Consider the following 19446-nt stretch of genomic DNA (forward strand, 5'->3'; position numbering starts at 1 on the left):
TGTAAAATTAAAATCTTTCCTGTCAGTGAATCAAAATTTAGGAAATAAGTAATGACTTAACTAATTAGGTGAACTAGCTAATTACTAAAAGATACATAAAAACATCTAACTATTTTTTGTTTTACCTTCAGGCTTGCAAGAAACGATTTTTTGACGGATGAAGATTTAAACGTGATCGAAAGATTCGTCATATTGATGTACGACCCAACAAGTTCTTTGGAAGATGTAAACGAGTGTAGGAAGGAGCTTTTCACCAAGAAAGCTAAGGCTGTTGAAAACATACCTCCGACAAAGGCCGCCCTGATTCAACAAGCGAAAAGAGTGCATTGTATTATACACTGTCTATAGATCTGATAATACTAGATCTGTCCTTCTGAGAATCATTTAACAGCATGCTCAACACAGTTTGTATACTTATCTTATAGTACATGGTGCCACTCTCTTCTCAAACAACAACCATAGTATGATCCAGAAGACTGGGGCTTTGTCTTGCAAGATGAAAAGTACGTACCATTATGGATGACACAACGCGAAGCATCCAACGAATGTCGCGAACTAATCAAATGTGGTTGCAAAAAAGGTTGTACTGGTCGGTGTAAATGCAAAAAGGCGGAACTCCCTTGCACAGAGCTTTGCCAATGCGAGGAAGTTGTCAGAAGCTTAAACATTGAACTACAATGACATTAACTATATAGTTTATTTACATGAACAACTTTCACATTCAAGATCTCAAGATTCTTTTTAAGCTATTTTGGTAAAGCGAAAAAGTAAAGAACATTTTCGTGTCCTAGTCTCTTTAAACTTGTCACTCTTTGGGTTGACTTTCTTAGCTTTCTTGACAATCAATTTCAAAAACTAAGATCAAGCAGTAGTATTTTCTATCTGGCATCGTACAAGCTTTTTTTTAATTTTATAACTTTTATAATTTTGTATAACTTTATATGAACATAATTGAAAAAACTCTGTTTTCAGGTAACTAATTTCAGATTTTGAAGGTGTTGCTTCAATGTAGATTTACTCTTATTGGGTACATCTAAGTAGATTTTTGTAGGCAAAAAAGATGTTCAGTTTTAAATTAGCTTTCCAACGATGTATAACATGATGGGTTTTGAGGAACTTGAAAAATCACTAAAATTGATGACGTCATTTTTTAATCTAAAATCGACATTTACTCTTATTGGGTACATTTTCTGAAGTTGGTGTAAGCAAAAAAGTTGTTCAGAATTTAACTAGCTTTCCAGCAATATATAATATGACAGGTTTTGGGGTGACATATTTGTTTGTCAACAAATGCTGACAGGGAGTGACACATGACATTTGAAACTTGTCTCCCTTGAAAATTTTGATCAGTTGATCATTCTTGACCTCTGTGCCAAATTTCATGCTTTTATCACAATTTGCACGATTTTTCTTCTAACTGACTCCACTATTAACTTCCACTCTGTTTATCACTTATGAATATATCGGACGTCTTCAAATAGTTGGTACCATCAAAGTTTGACATGCGTTTCCTTGTGTTTAAATTTGGTTTCCTTCTTTTCCTTCAAGTCGACGAAGGATGAAATCGAGATTGGAAAGTTCTTTCTTCTTCATGCACAACCTTGAAAGGAGAATAACAATTTATGAAAATGATTACAAATAGTTTGATAAAATCAAACAAGGAATGTGTTTTATTTGAGGATAATTATTGACTGTAATCCTCCTCAAAGAAGTGTGCAAAAATAACTTATAAATCTATGGGATACAGGGGAGTTAGTTTGTCACATTTATTAGGAGAGACTAATCTACAAAGCAAGTTTTTTGAGATCATAATGTGAGCTCCATTTCACCTTTCTTGATATAAATTGAGGGAACAGGTGCCTCCCTTGAAAGGTTTTGCCCAAAATCTTGGTACCTAATAAAGGGGGTATTTAGAAACTATGATCCCAATTCAATGGATGAATCTAAAGGTTTACCTGTAACATGTTGATGATATTTTGGTTCAGCTGGACTGACGAGTTAGATTTATCCAATAGTGTTGATCGAATCTGGAAAACAAAATGAGGAAAGAAAAGTTTTGATTTTGGGAAAAAGTAGAAAAACCCTTAAAAACGTCTATAAATGTTTTTAGCTCTTTTTTATAATAGATAGCAATTAAACTACAAAAACTTAAGAACAATGCTATGCTGAAATTGAATTGCAAGGAATGCAAGAGTAAAATTGGGTAAAGAGACTAAAATATTTTAATCTTGTCCTAATATAAAAACAGGATGCAGGGTTGAGGGCCAAGAAACCAAAAAACTCTAATCTAATGTTAACTCGATTACCTCCTTCATTTCATTCCTAAGTGGTTAAGAATTTCTCACCGGATCACTGAAACAGGGGTGTATTCGTCAATAATAAAGTTGACTTGTGGAACCTAAAACACACCAAAGAATGGCATACCTTGCTTTGAACAATCAGATATTTTTACATTTTCCAGAGGACCAGTAGGGTGGGTACCTGAAAGGTAAAATAACAGTCAATCAGGGTATTCTGATATGAATGAAGCTTTTAAGTTTCTCAAAGAAAACCCATACACAACACCACACGACGCTTTTTTTTATTAAATAATATCCGAAAATCTTTCTCTGGTTTTGTCTTCCTCAACAAGGGTGGGTTGTTGTCAACTAATGAAAAGTCACAGTTATTGCAAGTCTCCGGTCCCTTTTTGAACAAAATACTTTTGTGTCTCCTCTGTTCCTTCGGAAAAAAAAAGAAATTTGTATTTCCCAAAGAAATTATGGAAAAAGGAAACGTTTATTTTCAGAATTTTCTAGCCAATTATTAAAGAAAAGATCGTCTTGGAAATTTCACTCACCTGAAAATGATCAATCTATAGTCTATGCTCCATCTTTTCAGCATAAGCTCCTTAAAAATGAAAGTGACAAAAATAATAATCTTATCCCAACATTTTATAAACTGAAGAGCACCACATCATGCTTCGCTCACAATAAAGTTTCAATAAAAAGAATCAAAACAAAACATTCGAAATTTGGCGATTCGAATGTCCAAAGCGAATTTTGTATTCGAATGTTTAAAATAAAAGAACGTCTCTAAATCAAAACATTCGAAATGCACTTTAGAGAAAATATTTTTCTAAAAATTGAAAAGGCCAAACGCTAGCTAATTGAACCAAATTAAAAATGCCTAAAAAACACAAACTACAGAGACAAACGTTTTGAGAAAAAAAGGCCTTGTTTTATTGCCTATCTCAAGAAGTCTTGATTTCTTGTGTCTTATTGTTTGCAAAATAGAATGAAAAGCTTAAACCAAAAGTCGAAAGAGAACACCCAAAACTTCGAAATGGAAAATGAACGGTGGACAAAATCAGCGGTAGAAGAAAAACCAGGATGTTCAGAAACCAAAATGCAACAAGACACAAATTTTCTTTAGAACGCTAGGTTTGCGAGCCTGTGTTACGTTACTCTACTGTATGAAAAGAAACAGAAAGAAGAAATTTTTTGCCACTTACTCTTCTATGATCTTTTTACTTGCATCCTCCACTTTTAGCAATCTTTTGAACCATAAAAAGAAGATGTCAAATTGCCAGAAATATTGAAAAAGGATTGTCCATGACCATCTTTTCTTCACCTGCTCACGAAGTTTTGCTTTGAAAAATACTCTGTCGCCTCAAAAAAATTTATGGAGAACTTTTAGAACGGGCCAATCAGATTGCTGTATTTCATTTTTATTTTCAAAAAGTAGTCGGGGGGTTATTAGAACTAACATTTTATTAATTGACAGTTAGTAAAAATATTATGAAATTTTTTTCATGTCTGAATTAAAAAGATATGAAAATGAAATTGTTATATTTGTGAAATTCTTGCTGGACGCTCCATTATTTGTATTTACAAAATCAATGTCATAAAATATTGCACCCCCGGCTACAGTCATGTTTGTATTCACTCGTTATCAGACTTCCAATCGCTGGTCTCAATAACATAATTTTAGACGTTCTAAGGACGCCTTTTAGACGTCCTGTAAAAATCAAGTCCGTTAAAGACGTCTTAAGGACGTCGCAATTGGACGGGGACGGGCTTTGGACGGGCGGACGTGATATGGACGTCATATAGTCGTCCTCCGGACTTTCTGTGCCCACTGGGAACCAAGTAAGAAAATATAGCTTTTCTCAATGTTGACTCATAATTTTTTTCTGATTTTTTGCACAATGATGCAAAATGACAATGCCCAAAATGTGACGGAGCCAGATTTTTAAGGAAAATTTTTTTGGGCAAATTTGGGCCAAAAACAGCTTAAAAGGTTTTTTGGGTCTGAATGGTTTAAGTGATTTTCGTATTTGGGGACATTCCTTTTTACCATTTTACATTATTCAACACACAAGCTTTACTTTTCCATTCTGAATTTTTGTACAATTATTGTCACTTTTTTCTTATTTTCATCTGATGTTAATCATTAGGTAGGTCCATTCAGCATGTTGCTTGTTAAGTATTTTTTTGCCCTTTTCTAAGAAAAAGAGTGTTACAGTCCGAAAAGCCTTAAAATGTTCTTAAGTTTTTCTTAATATTTTAGCCATCGAAACCTTATGTTCTTATATTTTGTTCTTATAAAGAAACGTGTGCTTCCGAAAATAAATTCATCTATAATACTCATTCTTGTTTTAGGTTGCGACCAAAGTTTATACGATCTTAGGAACATTGACAAAATATGTAAGAATAAACTTCAAATCTCCAATTAAAATTATACAACAGGATCTGTTGAGGTTTATTCGCTTTAGTGTGTTCTTCTTCACTTGTTCTCAATCTTCCTTTTTCCTTTTTTCGTTTCTCAGTTTATGGTCTTATGTACACAGAAGACTGGTACCGTTGATCAGAAGTTTGAACGACTGGTGAGTTTTGTTTTTTCATTTATTTTACTGACCTTTCATTATCACTATAATCGCACGATGGGTTATTCTTTCTTATTTGGAACGCTCTCAAAGAGAGCAATTAATCGTTAATCACACTCTCCAATGCCGCGCCAATGTTTACAAAATTGATTTTAATGTTTTTTCTTACATTTTTTTTGCATCGAACGTTTTAATTGCATTCGAAATTTATTTTGTGAGAAAGAAAATCAATAAACAACAATAAAAGAAAGACATAAAGAGAATAGAAAAATATAAAACTCTCAGTGTAATTTCTGTAATTTACGTTCCTAACTGGGAAAAAGTAGTGAAAGCCATTGTGCGATTAGCTCGTAATCACATAATAACTCGTACAATTCGAAAATTGCACTCGTGATTTTTTTTGTTTCGAATTTTCCTCGCCCTTTCGGACTCGGAAAATTAATAACAAAAAAATCACTCGTGCAATTATATTCGAATTTTACTCGTTATCATGTGATTACATATACTAATTAGCTGCTTGCTTCAATTACTGCCCAATGATATTAATATTGATTATGACTATTATACTAGTTTGAGTAAAGAAAACTTGTTTTAAGTTAATTTCATACTCAAAATTAGTCTATTTATTCGCTTTAAAGAACATTTAACGTGTATGCCACCTTTTGCTTACATATTAGCAATTTCTAATTTCTACACATCCCGCGTAGCGTGGGCACAAATCTTTCGAAATTTTATATTGTTAATTTTTCTTTGTCAAAATAAGAGACTTTCTATAATAAAAATAATATCATTGAGTCCAGTCTGGAAATTGCGACCGGATATCTCCGGCGTAGATTCGAGGTCTGAGATCTGCTGCCTTCGACTTTTCCTAGTTAAGTTGGCGCAGCTCTGGAGTAACATTTCCCTCCTTTCCAGACTGGCTTTGAGTGCGATCATTTATGATTTGGATAGAACATGTGGTATACCTAAATACTCAGAGTCAAGGAATGAAAAGGTACGAATCATTAGTGACATTCTCTCATTTCAGGTCAAGCTAACAGGGAGTCATCTCGCCCAACAAATATACGCTATGATTTCTTACATGCAATCCACACAAACAAACGAACAAGCCTCTATGAACACAACAAACAAAAAAAATAAAACAAACAAAGTCGGAAAGGTATTAAAAAATTTAGCCCCCCCCCCCACTGCAGTTCTTACTCTTACAACTTTTAGGAACTCTTCTATAGACTTTGACAAACTAACGATTTAAAGTTTTTAGTTGCAGTAGCAATAGCTTGTTATCTTGAGTAGTATATCTAGTGGAGAGAAAGGGTGAGATTTCGTTGTTGCTAAAATAGACCGTTTTTACTCCAGAATTTCAATTCTGGAATCCTAAAATGGGTTCGGAATGGGAAATATTTTTACGTCGAAACCTCAATAATTTTGGCAAAAGAAAAACACTTTTTTTTATAGAAGGTTTGGTTTGTTCACTGAGCTTTTTTTCTAGGCCAAGACTTATTTTACATTACACATTTGCAGTACAGTAGGTTGTTGATTACTTGAACATTCTTCAATTTTTTTGTCAGAGCCGAGCAATGAAAGAATCTCGATCCATTCCTAACTTGATTTATTCGATTGAACAATTTGAACGATATCTAATACAACTCTCTAAGAAAACTAAGGTAGGTTTAATTTATTTGTGGTCCGAAGTTCGTTCAAAATTTTCAATGCTCTTCTCTTCTGAGTTTTAAACCTAGCAATGTTCTTAAAATATTCTCATTTGTGAGTGTTCTTTTGCATTTTCCTAAGAAACTGGGTGTTTTAGATTCCAAAAAGCCTGCAAGTATTCTTAGCTTGTTCTTGATATTTTGGTCATGAAAACCTTATGTTCTTGTTTAGTTTGTTCTTATAAAACAAACATGCACTAATATTGAGTGTGATTTATATTAATTGCTAGCTTGATTTGAATTTCTAATAGTTTTTCTACCATAGTTAATTCTACCATTAAGATTGTGTTCAAAAATTCCTTATGGAAAGCCTACCTAGTTACTTTATTTTCCCAAAGATCAATTTGTCCTGTAAATTAAAGCATTTGAAATAAGTTTTCTTTCTAACTTTTCTTTCTTTTCCGACTCCAGATCGATTTGATGGGCAACATAAAACGTAGCACAGCTCGTGATTTCCGTATCAACGCCGCATCACTTGAAGCAGCTCTTCACGAAATCGAAAGTGAGGAAGAAGAGGAAAATAATGAAAATGAAGAAAATGCCGACATTAGCAATATCCAACCGGACACGTCAATTACCGGACAGCAACATGCGACTGGTAATAGGAATCGAACTATTGGGAATAAATCGGCAGCTGCAGAGGTATAATTTTTAATTATAGAAGTTGTCGATAGTAAGGTATGGATAGAAGTCCTGACTATTTGTAGAAATTTGAGGGAAAGTTGAAAATAATTACGAGAACGACTCGTGAGTAAATTGTGAAATTTTAAGCTGTTTTGATCATTTAAATGGAGTTACGTCAAATTAAAAAAAATCGTGACGTTTTCTTTTTGCCATACCAGTGTTGTGGAAACCATGTCATCAAAATTAGGCTGATTCTCTTGGGAGTGGTTTTCACATGGTACCTTAAGGGAACTTATTTTGGCGGGAACTAATTTTGACGAGCGGCAAAAATCCTGAAAATTTTCAATTATGGCGAGAACTTATTTTTGCAATTGATGAATTTTTTTAAATTTGGTGGGAACTAATTTTGGCGAATGACAGCGTAAATCTGTTCTATTTTGCCTTATTTGAAGCTTTTTCTGTGAACTCAAGAAGTTATTTAGGCAAAATACCAAAAAAAATTATTTTGGCGAGTGAGCAAACTATTTAATTTTGTCGGAAACTAATTTTGGCGAATTTTGTCTAAATTCACCAAAATTCGCCAAAATTAGTTCCCGCCAAAATAAGTTACCTTGAGGTACCAAGAAAAGGACACGTGGTCAGTGCACATCGTAAAGTTTTGAGGTAGAAAATACGAACTCATTTCAAAATCTTCTTCTTTTCATATTTGTTTTTTTGCCTCGATACAGCAAAGTCTATTAACGTAAAATAATTTGCAAGAAAAAGTGCGAGGTCTTCCCTGGTAGACAAACCCCTTCTCGTTCTCTACAATCAAGGTCATAATATTTGAGAAAAAAGGGAAATACACCGGGAAGTTTTTGAACCACAATCGATTTGTAAGTGCCGAAAGTAGGTTGGAAGGGTAGAGTTTTAACTCTGATCTAACACGAGACTTAACATCCATACATAGGATTCAAAAGTTCAAAAATAGTCCAATAAGACTCAGAATATAGCCTGGAAGTCTGCCAACCCCTCCCAAATTGAAATATTCCCTTTAAATTAAAGAGATAGCCCAAAATCGACTTTCTCGCCGGAACTTTAAATCTTGAAAAACGTTAAAATAACCAAAATTCTCAATTAGTGTGGTCGTGTTACAAAAATACAGGCTGTTTGTAGGAAAAAAATAAGATCTAGAAATTTCATGCGCAAGTTCCACTTTTCGCCACATTTTGGTCTAAAATTGACCATATATAGCATCTTCTACGTGAATTATCTTGAGTTAGGTAATGAAATCGGCTATACCCGTTTCAAAGTCTTCTATATAGTTTTTCGAGAATTTTCGAATGGTATACTTGATAATGTCTAAAGATGAGTTTGAAATTTTCAAAAATTTTGCCCTTAGGGTTTTGCCTGGGGAAAAAAGAAATGTCCCAAAAAAAGGATGTTCCACCAGTGGGGTTTTAGGGTTTTTTTTCCTGAGGCATAACCATCCTATAGAGAAGGTCTGGAGAAAGTTTCAGCTGGATCTTATTTTTTTCCCATAAATTATGCTAGACAACCCCACTAAATATATTATGACCTTTATTGTAGGGATTTCGGTTAAAGTCGGTATAATTTAAAAGAAGCGAGATTCCAGAAACTATTTTGATCTCATTTCTTTAATGCAATTTTAGGTATTAGACTTAACTAAAGAAGGACCGCCAGCTTCAGAGCCAGTTCGTAAACGGAAGAAATTATTCAGCGTTCCGAGAAAAAGCAAAGATCTCGTAAGCACTGCCAAATAAATTTATTTTTATAGATTTTTTGTATATACAGATAGCCCTTGTTTTATAAATTTTGTTAATATCGGCTGACTTAGCGAACTATTTTTCGACATGATCCTTAATTATAAAGGTTTAAAGTCAACAGATTCTTCGGAACTTTCTCAAACTCTTTTTAAACTTTTGACCTTCAGAAATTCAGAAAAAATAAACTTTACAACATGATTTTGATAAGTGGGGGATGAAAACGAAAAATGAAGTTAAAACAAGCATGCCGATGATTTAGGTATATATTTCGACGATCATTTTTCTTTTAAAACAAAAACTTTACACAAACTATAACAACTGAAAGAAATTTCATTTAGAATTTTGAAACAAAAAGTGATTTCGTTTGTCCACAGATATGCAATCGCATTTCGGAATAACTGTTTTCTGGTCGTTTACTTTTTGCTGAGTATGTAGATCTCGATCTACCGCGCAAAAGGTCACCGGTTTTACTTCTGGTTGAACTAATACATGAAGCAGGTCTTTGAGACCTCGTGTTCGATGTTTGATTGCATTTATTGTCTTGCGAAATTTCGTTAATTGAAATATTCGGTAATTGCTGTGTGACTTCATTTGCTAATTTCTCTTGTTTATTTGTGTCGTCATGACGACGGATAACTGGACCTGCAGATTGCTGACGTTTTCTAGTTGAGGCCGACGAATGTTGCCGTTGCTTGAACGATAAAGGTTGAGCCGTAGCAGGACGTTTAATTTGTTCAATTTTGTAAACAATACGTTTTCTATATGCGTTGACGACTTGTTGTAGCTCCGTTTCTTGTTCCTGACTCATAACGCCTTCTCGTTCGACTTGTCTCTTCTCTAAATGAAATTTCCACATTTCTCGACCTTTCTTTGGTGGCTCAATTTTCCGTACCTTTTGCAGCGTACCATGGCGCGCCGTATCAATAATTATCTCTTGCTGCTTTGGCGTTGTGTCTTCTTTTTCCTGCTTCTTAGCCAACACTTTTTCCATTTCTTCAACTTCCTCAGCAAACTTGAGATCTTGAACTCTTATCAAAGGGGATGGAAGATCATCTAAAAACGCTTCTTTGTCGAAAAGTAACCTCATAAAATAATTCATCTCGAAGTCTTGTGCCTTGATCTCGAACCCATGCTTCCTAGCAAATAATCTTCGTTCGGGGCTTACAGATAATTTCGTTTTCACCTTATGAATCTCCAGTAACCGTTTATTCAGATCTTGAGTGTTTTTAATAAAGTTATAATTTTTGTTGTATCTGTCTCGATTCATTTGTCGAAATGTTTCTTCAAGTCTTATGTTTTCCCATTCGTTTCTTATCTGAGTACGAACAACTCTTTTCGACAAAAATGAGGGTTTTTCCTCCTCTTTCTTTTTATTCCTTCCACGTTGCATTTTTTAACAACCTCTGACCGGTGATGTATTTTTTTGGCAACTTCTCGAATTTCAGACGCTGTGGCGGTGCTACTTGTGGTTTTTCAGGGTATCGGCGATTTCTGTCAACTGTCAAAGGAGTGAATTTATCTGTTAGTTATTATTGAAGATAATAATTTCTGGAACGATGATGTCGCTGTTTTCTACCATATACCTCCTTTTGTATTCATCGCCAAGACAAACCGCTCTGTTCGTTTGCCTTATTTTACCCAATTGTCACTTAAATCTGCTCTATTTTAATTTCTATAATTTAAGCAGAAATTTTCAGTTGAAAGTCAAAATAACAGACTGCCATTTCTGAAACGATAAAGCTATCTTGATATGAGTAAATTTATCTGCTCTCATACATAGAGGTAATACCAGTGAAAATATTAATCACAAATTCACTTCAAGACAAAAAAATAATTTCTTTTCCACTTATGATTGCAATTTCTTCTTTTCATATCTTTCTCTACTGTAAATAATTTTCACTTTCGACAATTATCGGTCTCGTTGCTTTCAAAAGAATATTTTTAATTACCTCAATAATGAAGGAGAGAAAATAAAAAAGAAACAAATCATTATTTCTAATATTAGCGACGGCAACATGTGATTTTTCGCACATTCAGTAACTTGATATATTGGTAAATTTCACTCCAAAAAGTTACACGTTTTCTATATTGATTCCAAAATGAAATTCTAGGACATATAATTATTCTCCCCCCTTTATAATTAGTATCCTCTACCCTTCTTTGAAAAAAACAAAACGAAAGGAAAGTGTTGTTTAAACGTCACATATCTGTGGTTGAGTGTAATACATACACTCTGATCAGCGGGGGTACAGTCACAGGCTTCTGACCCATATCCAGGCGGCCAATGGATTGTTTATTCAGCAACCTCAACTGTAGACGAACTATCATCCCTCTTCACTATTTCAAGATTCATAAGTTTTTCTTTTTCCGTCATCATTGGTGATTGTTCCAATCCCTTCCAAACATGGTTTTGTTAATGTGGCTTGAAGGTTTCGCTGTTTTGATCGACATCATCTGATCCCCGTAATTGATCTTCCAATGATAAGCAAAGACTGATCGTGTATTTCTTGATTAAAAACTACAGATAAAGAGAAATGATTATTAGTGCGTATGGGGGTCCCCAACACCGAAATGGCGACGCATCTTTCTTGGATCACCGTCATCATCGACTTCAAAAATCGCAAAATTTCTTATTTTGTCACAACATGGCATTTGTGACATCGAAATACTGTCGTTTTTCTTCATACACCGAAACACCAATAGAAAAAAGGGCTAACACTGTCATGGCGTCAAACCAGTACTTATTAAAAGAACATGTATATAAATGCTCAAAACGCCTCGCGACTTTTTTTCAAGACTAGATTTGACCCTCGCTCGGACCATGCTAACATTGTGAACTGTTTATAACCACATAGGAGGATACCCACCCACACAGGAACATAATTGGGTTTGGGTGCACCGCCGGCCGTGTGTGGACAAACTCCTAACCTCTATATAGTGTATGCTACGTGCGCATAGCGATCTGTGCATCTAGCAACTTGTTTAAGAGATAAATGTGGTCAATTTTGACTGCACTGTACATTGAACTTCCTAGGTTATTTAAAGATCTTCTTCTTCAGTCCTATAATATTAGCTATACGGGAGTGAAAACGCTTTTTTAGACGCATGTGATTGTCTCACTTATTGCTAAACCCTCTCAATTTCACAAGAGAAATGGCCATTTATTACCCATCGGATTTTGATATTTTTCCTGTGGTAATCAAGCAAAAATCCCAGGGTGGATATATTGTGCGTGTGAGGTGGCATTTTCACATTTTTTCCTATGAATTGTTAAATAGTTACCTTACGGTCCAGCTTTCTATTATTTTGACCAGATGAAAGATTAAAAATTTTGTGATTAAGTCCCAATCCCTGCGCGGCAAAAATATTCCTAGTGGATTCCTAGCTCTTTAGATGTCTTAGATGTTTAAGACGTTATCTTAGAGCCGACGTATTAGGAGCTGATATGATACTACTTTACTGTTTTAATAATTTTTTAGAAGCTTAAAAAAAGACAAAAATATAAATTGTAAACCGATGGAGGAATGAATTTACTGCATACCTGGAATATAGGGATCTATCACTATTGGCAGTTTGGAACAGGAGAGTGTATACCGGAACGCTTTTGGTGGTGACTGTATTTGACCATGAAACGATGAAAAGGTAATGCATCCTTTTCATTGATAGCTCTAATGGATATTTTGATGAAATTTTTACAAATAAAAACTACAAAAGGTTTTAATTTTTCTTAAGTGTTCCCCTGGGAGTTTCTAAACATCGACCATAAATGGCGACCAAGACCAGCGACCACGACCGGCGACCAGATAAATTTGGATTTTCGAGTTTATATGCTCTCTCCACCGTAGAGAATGTTTTAATCAAGTCCTCAGAATACTAAAAAGTGACCTTTGAAGTAACCAGTCATTTTCTTGAGAAAGTAAACGATATTACTCTTATATAAGAAAAATTTTAAGGTAATTTCTGAGATTCTAGCTCAACTGAATTTGAGAATTATTTTCTTTCGTAGAGATGATTTCGGTTTACTGTTTTGGAAACGAGGTTGAGGGGTGAAATTCACTCATCAGTTATGTCACTAGGACGCTGGACTAACATGTAAGTCTATTTTACTTTAATTGACTTTACTAATCTCAACTTTCGGTTGACCTATACTGTAATATTCTAAAATTGCCAGAGTCAGTTGAGATTTCGTAAACTTTTGAGTTCCTGAATGATTCTTCTCCATGCACTTCTCTCTACACGTTTTTCATAAGAACATCCTTTTTTTTAATTTGGACATTCTCAACTTTTGTGTTTTAAGCCTAAAAATGTTTATTACATGGTCTTATTTTCATCAATTCGAGAGTGTTCTTGTCCATTTTTCTGAGAAATCAGATGCTTTAGTGTCCTAAAAGGCTTTCAATGTTCTTAACCTGTTCTTAATATGTTGGCCTGATGTTCTTATAAATAATTTGTTCTTTGAAAGAAACCTGTACTCAACATTTGAGCACATTCATTTCCTCCGATATTCATCCTTGTTGCATTCTGGGAAATTTGAAAAAAGTTGTCAGCGTGCTCGAGAATTTTAAGAATAATAGAGACGTTTTGCTTTTGGGGTATTTTTATGAATTTTTATTAAAAAATTAAAATATTAAAAGTTTAAACAAATATTATATTATGTTAATACTAAATAAAAAAAGTAAAATAAAGGTTTTTGAAAGATTAAGATAGGTGTTCGATGGGGGGCTGTTCTTGGGTATCTGCAGCGCTACGTGTGGACGCGCATCCAAATAAGTTCCGTAGCCGCTTGGCGACACCACCTCTGGTTTTCTTTTTGTTCTTTTCTGCAGTACGATCCTCAAGCTCTTGACAGGCGGCTTGATATTTCAATTCCAGACGCTCGTTTCTCAATTTGGTCTCTCGAAGGGCATTATCGATCACTTCGTACTTGCGTTTCAATCGAATGAAATGAGCTTTTCCTTCGGATAAGTCTACACTCATTTGTTTCATCTTCTTTGAATCCTATTGAAAAGAAGAAATGAATTATTTTCGATTACGCTGGGAACTGGGAATTTTTCTTTACGTTCTGGCGTCTGTAACATGGTAAGGGCCACACCCCTCTACAATCTTGGTCAAAATATGTTGAGAATTTTGGTTATTTCCTCTTTTTTAGAAGATAAAAGTTCAGGCGAGCAATCGGCTATTCTTCTTTTTGTTAAATGTAATAATCGAATATTTCAAATTGAGTGAGATTTTAGACTTTCAGGCTATATTCTGAGCCTTATTGGACCATTCTTGAACTTTTGGATCCTCAGATCTTAAGTCTAATGTTAAAACTCAGAGTTAAAGCCCTGCCCTTAGTTAGTCCAACCTTAGTTAGAGCGCTTCCGAATAATAAAACTAAGTGAATCCACTAACCTGCTCGTTATCGTTTTGTACCCAATGGCCCATGACGTTTTCTATGGGAACATCGTCGCACTCGTCATCTGAGAGAGCATAATTGATTACAGGACCTAATCGTTTTCTTATGCTAGCCACATCGACTTCTCCACCAATCTCTTGGTTTATTTTATCCACAACTCTTTCAGCATCTCTCCCTGGTTCGCTGTGGTTTTCTAAGCAGCCTAATAAGCGGTTCTTCTCCACGAGCTTTTTCTCCAATACTTTGATTCGTTCTTCCATTTCAGCGACTTTTCGCCCATTTTTTTGGAATATTTTCCATTTGATCTTGTTGTAGATGGATAGAACTGCATTTTCTTTTACAGTTTTGTCATTTTTCTTTCTCAGTTTTGCGAGTTCCTACAAATCGAACCAGAAGGAAATGGTTGGAATTTTTATCATTTTAATTGCGGTCCCTCTAAAACTAGAACCGAAATCCAAAGACGTATAAGCGAGTAACGGAATTCTATTTTTGGACCTACCACGGTGGAGGTACTATAAATTAACCTCTGTTCGTCCGTCCGTTCGTTCGTTACCAACTTTTCTCGAGATTGGCTCTTTCATTCTTTATGATTTTTTGCACAAAGATGCATAACTATAAACCCTCGAATGTGACGGAGCCCGATTTTCGAAAAAAAAGTTTTTTGGGCAAATTTGGCCCAAAAAGCGGCTAAAAACGGGTTTTTTGGACTTTGTGAAAAATTGGATCATTAATTTTTTCAGATTTTTTTGCATGAAAGTAGATCATGATGTGACCAAGCAGATTTTTGCAAAAAGAATCACTGTTAATAAGCATACATCAATGTTCTTAGTCAAATTACTCAATTTTTTTATGAGTATTGATGTTTTTTTTGCTCGTGAGAGCTTACTTTTGAAAAATATGTGTGTTTAGACAGAAAATTTTGGTTGCTTGGCGTGTTTTTATGGAAAAACTGGCCAAATTCTATTTTTTTTATAAGCACATTATCAATTACTTAGGTATTATTTTTTCTCGAGATTGGCTCATTCATTCTTTATGATTTTTGCACAAAGATGCATAACTATAAACCCTCGAATGCAATTGGATCATTAATTTTCTCTGATTTTTTTGCATGTACTGTAAGTAGAGACACACTTTAGCTAATCAGCACAACAGAACTTTGTCATATTTCCCTACCTTAAGAGTTAACCTTCTAAGAAAAGAACGAAAATATATAATTACCTCTTGCAATTTTAGTTTGTCGGTAATAAGTTGTTTGTTGCACTCCAACGATTCTGCTAATGCTTTTTTTATTTCCAAGCTACCATTCTGTTCAAATTTATTTGCTTTGATTTTGTCCATTTTCTTGGAATGAGCTGGTGTTTCCATATCACAATTGGTAACTTTCCTTTCGCCGTTTACCAGCTCCTCCTTGGCGTCGATTCTCAAGAAGTCTGTTTTAGGGATTTTGTCTTCATTGAGGCTTGTTTTCAGGGATTCGTTGCGAGAGACTTTGTCTTCATTGAGGCTTTTTTTCAGGGATTCGTTGCGAGAGACTTTGTCTTCATTGAGGCTTGTTTTCAGGGATTCGTTGCGAGAGACTTTGTCTTCATTAAGGCTTGTTTTCAGGGATTCGTTGCGAGAGACTTTGTCTTCATTGAGGCTTGTTTTCAGGGATTCGTTGCGAGAGACTTTGTCTTCATTGAGGCTTTTTTTCAGGGATTCGTTGCGAGAGACTTTGTCTTCATTGAGGCTTGTTTTCAGGGATTCGTTGCGAGAGACTTTGTCTTCATTAAGGCTTTTTTTCAGGGATTCGTTGCGAGAGACTTTGTCTTCCTTGAGGCTTTTTTTCAGGGATTCGTTGCGAGAGACTTTGTCTTCATTGAGGCTTGTTTTCAGGGATTCGTTGCAGGGGACTTTGTCTTCATTAAGGCTTGTTTTCAGGGATTCGTTGCGAGAGACTTTGTCTTCATTGAGGCTTGTTTTCAGGGATTCATTGCGAGAGACTTTGTCTCCTTTAAGGCTGACCTTCTGGGGTTCATTGCCAAGGACTTTGTCTTCAGCAAGGGTGACTTTCAGTGGTTCAATGCGAGGCACCTTCACTGTGGTATCTTCGGAATGCTTCATCCTTAACTCAGATGAGATCATTGGAGTAGGAAACAATTTCACTTCGGGCTTTGGTGACTGGCAATGATCTGAATCAATAGACGAATTATCACTATCTGATACACCGAAATCTGTTTTATTGTCACACACTTCTAAATTCGGAGTTAAGGTTTCGAATGTGGTGTCGAAATCTTCCACAACGATGGTCGGGATTGCCCACTTTTGGCTGAAAGATGAGTCTTTAGAAGCACTGAAATTAACTTCTTTTGGAATCTCTTCAAAAGTTTGAGTGGAGGTTTCATTGTAAGTTCGAAGATCAAAATCCTCAACAACGATTGTCGGGATCACCATTTCCTGGCTTGTTGGTAGGTTATCGGCTACAGTCAAATTGACTGCTTCGTTTTCAGGCACTTTCGGTGATGGAATAGAAGTTTGATGACACGATGGTAGGTCAAAGTCCTCGATCGTGATGACAGGGATGACCAAAGCTTTTAGTTTGTCACAGCCCGATGAGCCAGTCTCCTCATTCATTGTGTTTCTCATGTCTTCTGCCGACTCTTTTAACTCACTCGGATCAACTTCTTTGCCATAGTCTTTCACAGATTTGGATTGAGAATCGAAGTCCTCGATGATGATAATTGGAATATCCATTTTCCGGCCTTTTGGTGGCTCGTCGACTACACTCAAATTTACTTCGTTATTAAACACTTCCAAAGATGGAATTGAGGTCTCGTCGTATGATGGAAGATCAAAATCCTCAATAGTAATGATTGGAATTACCATCTCCTGGCTTTCTTGCACTTTATCGGTTACTTGGATGCGACTTGACGAGCGAACTTCAATGGAATTGGATACTTCTAAAGGTGGAATGGAAGTCTCGTTGTAAGATTGGAGATCAAAATCCTCAACAGTAATGATTGGAATTGCCATCTCCTGACTTGATTGCAAGCTATCGACTTCGACGCTTCTTGAAGAGCGATCCTCATATACGTATCTGCTCAATTCAGCCACAACCGTTTCTTTGCGATGTTCCTCAATTAAAGACTTTGTTGACGTTTTTTGAGTAGCATTTAATTTGTCAACATTGACCTTTGGGTTGTCCTTTATTATATTTTTGTTGTTGGAGATAACTTCACCGTTCTCCACTTTCTTCATTGCCGGGAAACTCCCTTGGCAATAAATACCAACTACAACTAAACTGCTCTTCACAACTAACTCACTTTGTGCTCGCTTAGGAGTCATCTTTCTTTTCTCGGATTTTTTGTCACCAGAGTTTGATGATTTAAGCTGATTTGGTGACTTATTCCCGACATTTTTAGATGATACTTCGTTGTGGTTAACTTTACGGGTTTCTTTCTTATCGTTCTTTGTCACTTCCGACACATTCCTCTTAGAAGTTTGTGTAGTTGCATTTTTCTCCATCTGCCTTTCAGAAGATTTCTTGTCAGATCTAAATCCTGATGCAAACGAGGCTGTTGGTTTCTTCAATCCTTCCCCAGACTTCTTTTTGGTGAAGCTTTTTGTTCCACCTGCGAGGTTCTTAGATGCGTTTGAAGTCCCTTTTGTGAATGATTCAGGTGATTGAACCTTGACCTTTTCGCTTGATGCACTTTTAGCTGACTTCTTTGTCACATTCTTCGACCCTGAAGTGACAGGCTTGGTAGCTGGGCGTGGTTTGACCACTGGTGGCTTCTTAGCCATAGATGAAAAGCTAGGCTTGCTTTTGTTGAGCTCTTCATTCACCATTCCGACTTTCGTTCTCTCCGGCAACGTTGGAAACTCACCAAAATTAACTTGATTTAACGAGTTAGATGCAGTTTCTTTCAAAACGTTACCCTTAGTTGCAGGTACATTCTCATCCAGAGCTGAACTTTGCTTCAGGTTTTTATTTTGTTCGAAGAACTGTATTCTGGATTGAATGTTTCCTCCAGCTTTGATTGGTTTATTCTTTACCTTACAGGAAGTCGATTTCTTTTCCCGTTTCTCTTTCGTATCTTTGTTTGAGTCGGGGCAGAGCGGTAAGGTCTTCGAGAAGGTGTGCTTCGAATGTTTTCGCCTGTTCTTCAAAGGCTGATCACCAACAGAGACGGAAGGGCTATCTTGCATTGAGTTTGATGAGCTTGTAGAAATGTTCTGTTGTGTGGATTGTTTTTCTTTTTGAGCCGCAGCAGTTGACAGCTCATTGTCACTTCTCATTTTCTGTAGAATTTTTTTCAATTCTTTTTCAATAAGTAAGCATTCGGAGGATGCCTGAAATTGTAAAAGAGAAAAAAATACGTTAATTTTTAAAATCTTAATTAATAATAGAATGCAAACCTTAAGGATTCTGGTCAGCAAACTTAATCACACCAATTTAGTTTACTGCACACCATGTACATTAGAAGCGTTATTTAAAAAACAAACAAGATAATTTTTTCCCGACTTATTCTGAACTAAGTGCACTTCAAAATCAAAGAGCTCGATTTTTTTACAAAAAGAAATAGATGCCCGAGGAGGGAGGGAAAATCGGGACGAACATTACCAGGAGGTAATCCGAAAAAATTTTTCAGGGGATATTTTTTCATTTATCCAAAGGGGGGTAAGAAGTTATTCTAAGATTACGAGAGGATAAATTATTTTAGTTTGTCCACCCTCAGTTTATAAGGTATGAAAACTGTCATGGATGACCTAATGCCTTCCACAATTGAAAATATAAATTTACTTTATTTTACCTGCTTTCTCTGATCAGCTTTGAAGGTTTCTTGACTGAAGGCTTTTTCTAAGCTTTCAATATGTTGCTCCGTTTTGATGTTTGGGTTGGATGCTACCCGACGTTGTTTGGTGATGGTTCGTGGCTTCTCAACTTGGGCTCGAAGTTCTTTTTTTGCGAGAACCTCTGAAGGTATGACAATTCCAATCTTTTCCATCTTCTCTAATGATACCACGATTCGAAAATGGATGAATCAATCGAAGAATATTAGATTTATCAGGATTGATATACAAAATTTCCAAAAATATTTT

The 19446-nt window shown here is 35.6% G+C and overlaps 4 protein-coding genes across 4 annotated transcripts in view; 1 reads left to right on the forward strand and 3 right to left on the reverse strand.

Moving 5' to 3' along the window:
• Positions 1–9096, forward strand: part of LOC136814445 (Fanconi anemia group I protein-like) — a 62811-nt gene extending 53715 nt beyond the window's left edge. The window contains exons 43-48 of the mRNA XM_067070993.1: positions 4644–4688; positions 4811–4867; positions 5895–6026; positions 6436–6531; positions 6988–7218; positions 8853–9096. Of these exons, the coding sequence (XP_066927094.1) occupies positions 4644–4688; positions 4811–4867; positions 5895–6026; positions 6436–6531; positions 6988–7218; positions 8853–8963 (672 nt within the window). The 3' untranslated portion in view covers positions 8964–9096. The remainder of the gene's footprint in view (positions 1–4643; positions 4689–4810; positions 4868–5894; positions 6027–6435; positions 6532–6987; positions 7219–8852) is intronic.
• LOC136814452 (uncharacterized) overlaps positions 1–19446 on the reverse strand; it is a 792139-nt gene that overhangs the window by 140150 nt on the left and 632543 nt on the right. The gene's annotated exons all lie outside the window — the stretch shown is intronic.
• On the reverse strand, positions 9301–10356 carry LOC136814472 (trichohyalin-like). The gene has a single exon (XM_067071023.1). The coding sequence runs from the start codon at positions 10354–10356 to the stop codon at positions 9301–9303; it is 1056 nt and encodes a 351-aa protein (XP_066927124.1).
• On the reverse strand, positions 13665–19444 carry LOC136814473 (uro-adherence factor A-like). The gene is made up of 4 exons (XM_067071024.1): positions 19158–19444; positions 15583–18696; positions 14361–14741; positions 13665–13964 (listed from the first exon to the last, which is right to left on the reverse strand). Exons 1-4 carry the CDS (start codon positions 19350–19352, stop codon positions 13665–13667), a joined length of 3990 nt encoding a protein of 1329 aa, XP_066927125.1. The 5' UTR covers positions 19353–19444.

The sequence above is a fragment of the Clytia hemisphaerica genome, unplaced genomic scaffold (genome assembly GCF_902728285.1).
Source record: "Clytia hemisphaerica strain Z4C2 unplaced genomic scaffold, Clytia hemisphaerica genome assembly, whole genome shotgun sequence".
Lineage (NCBI taxonomy): Eukaryota > Metazoa > Cnidaria > Hydrozoa > Leptothecata > Clytiidae > Clytia > Clytia hemisphaerica.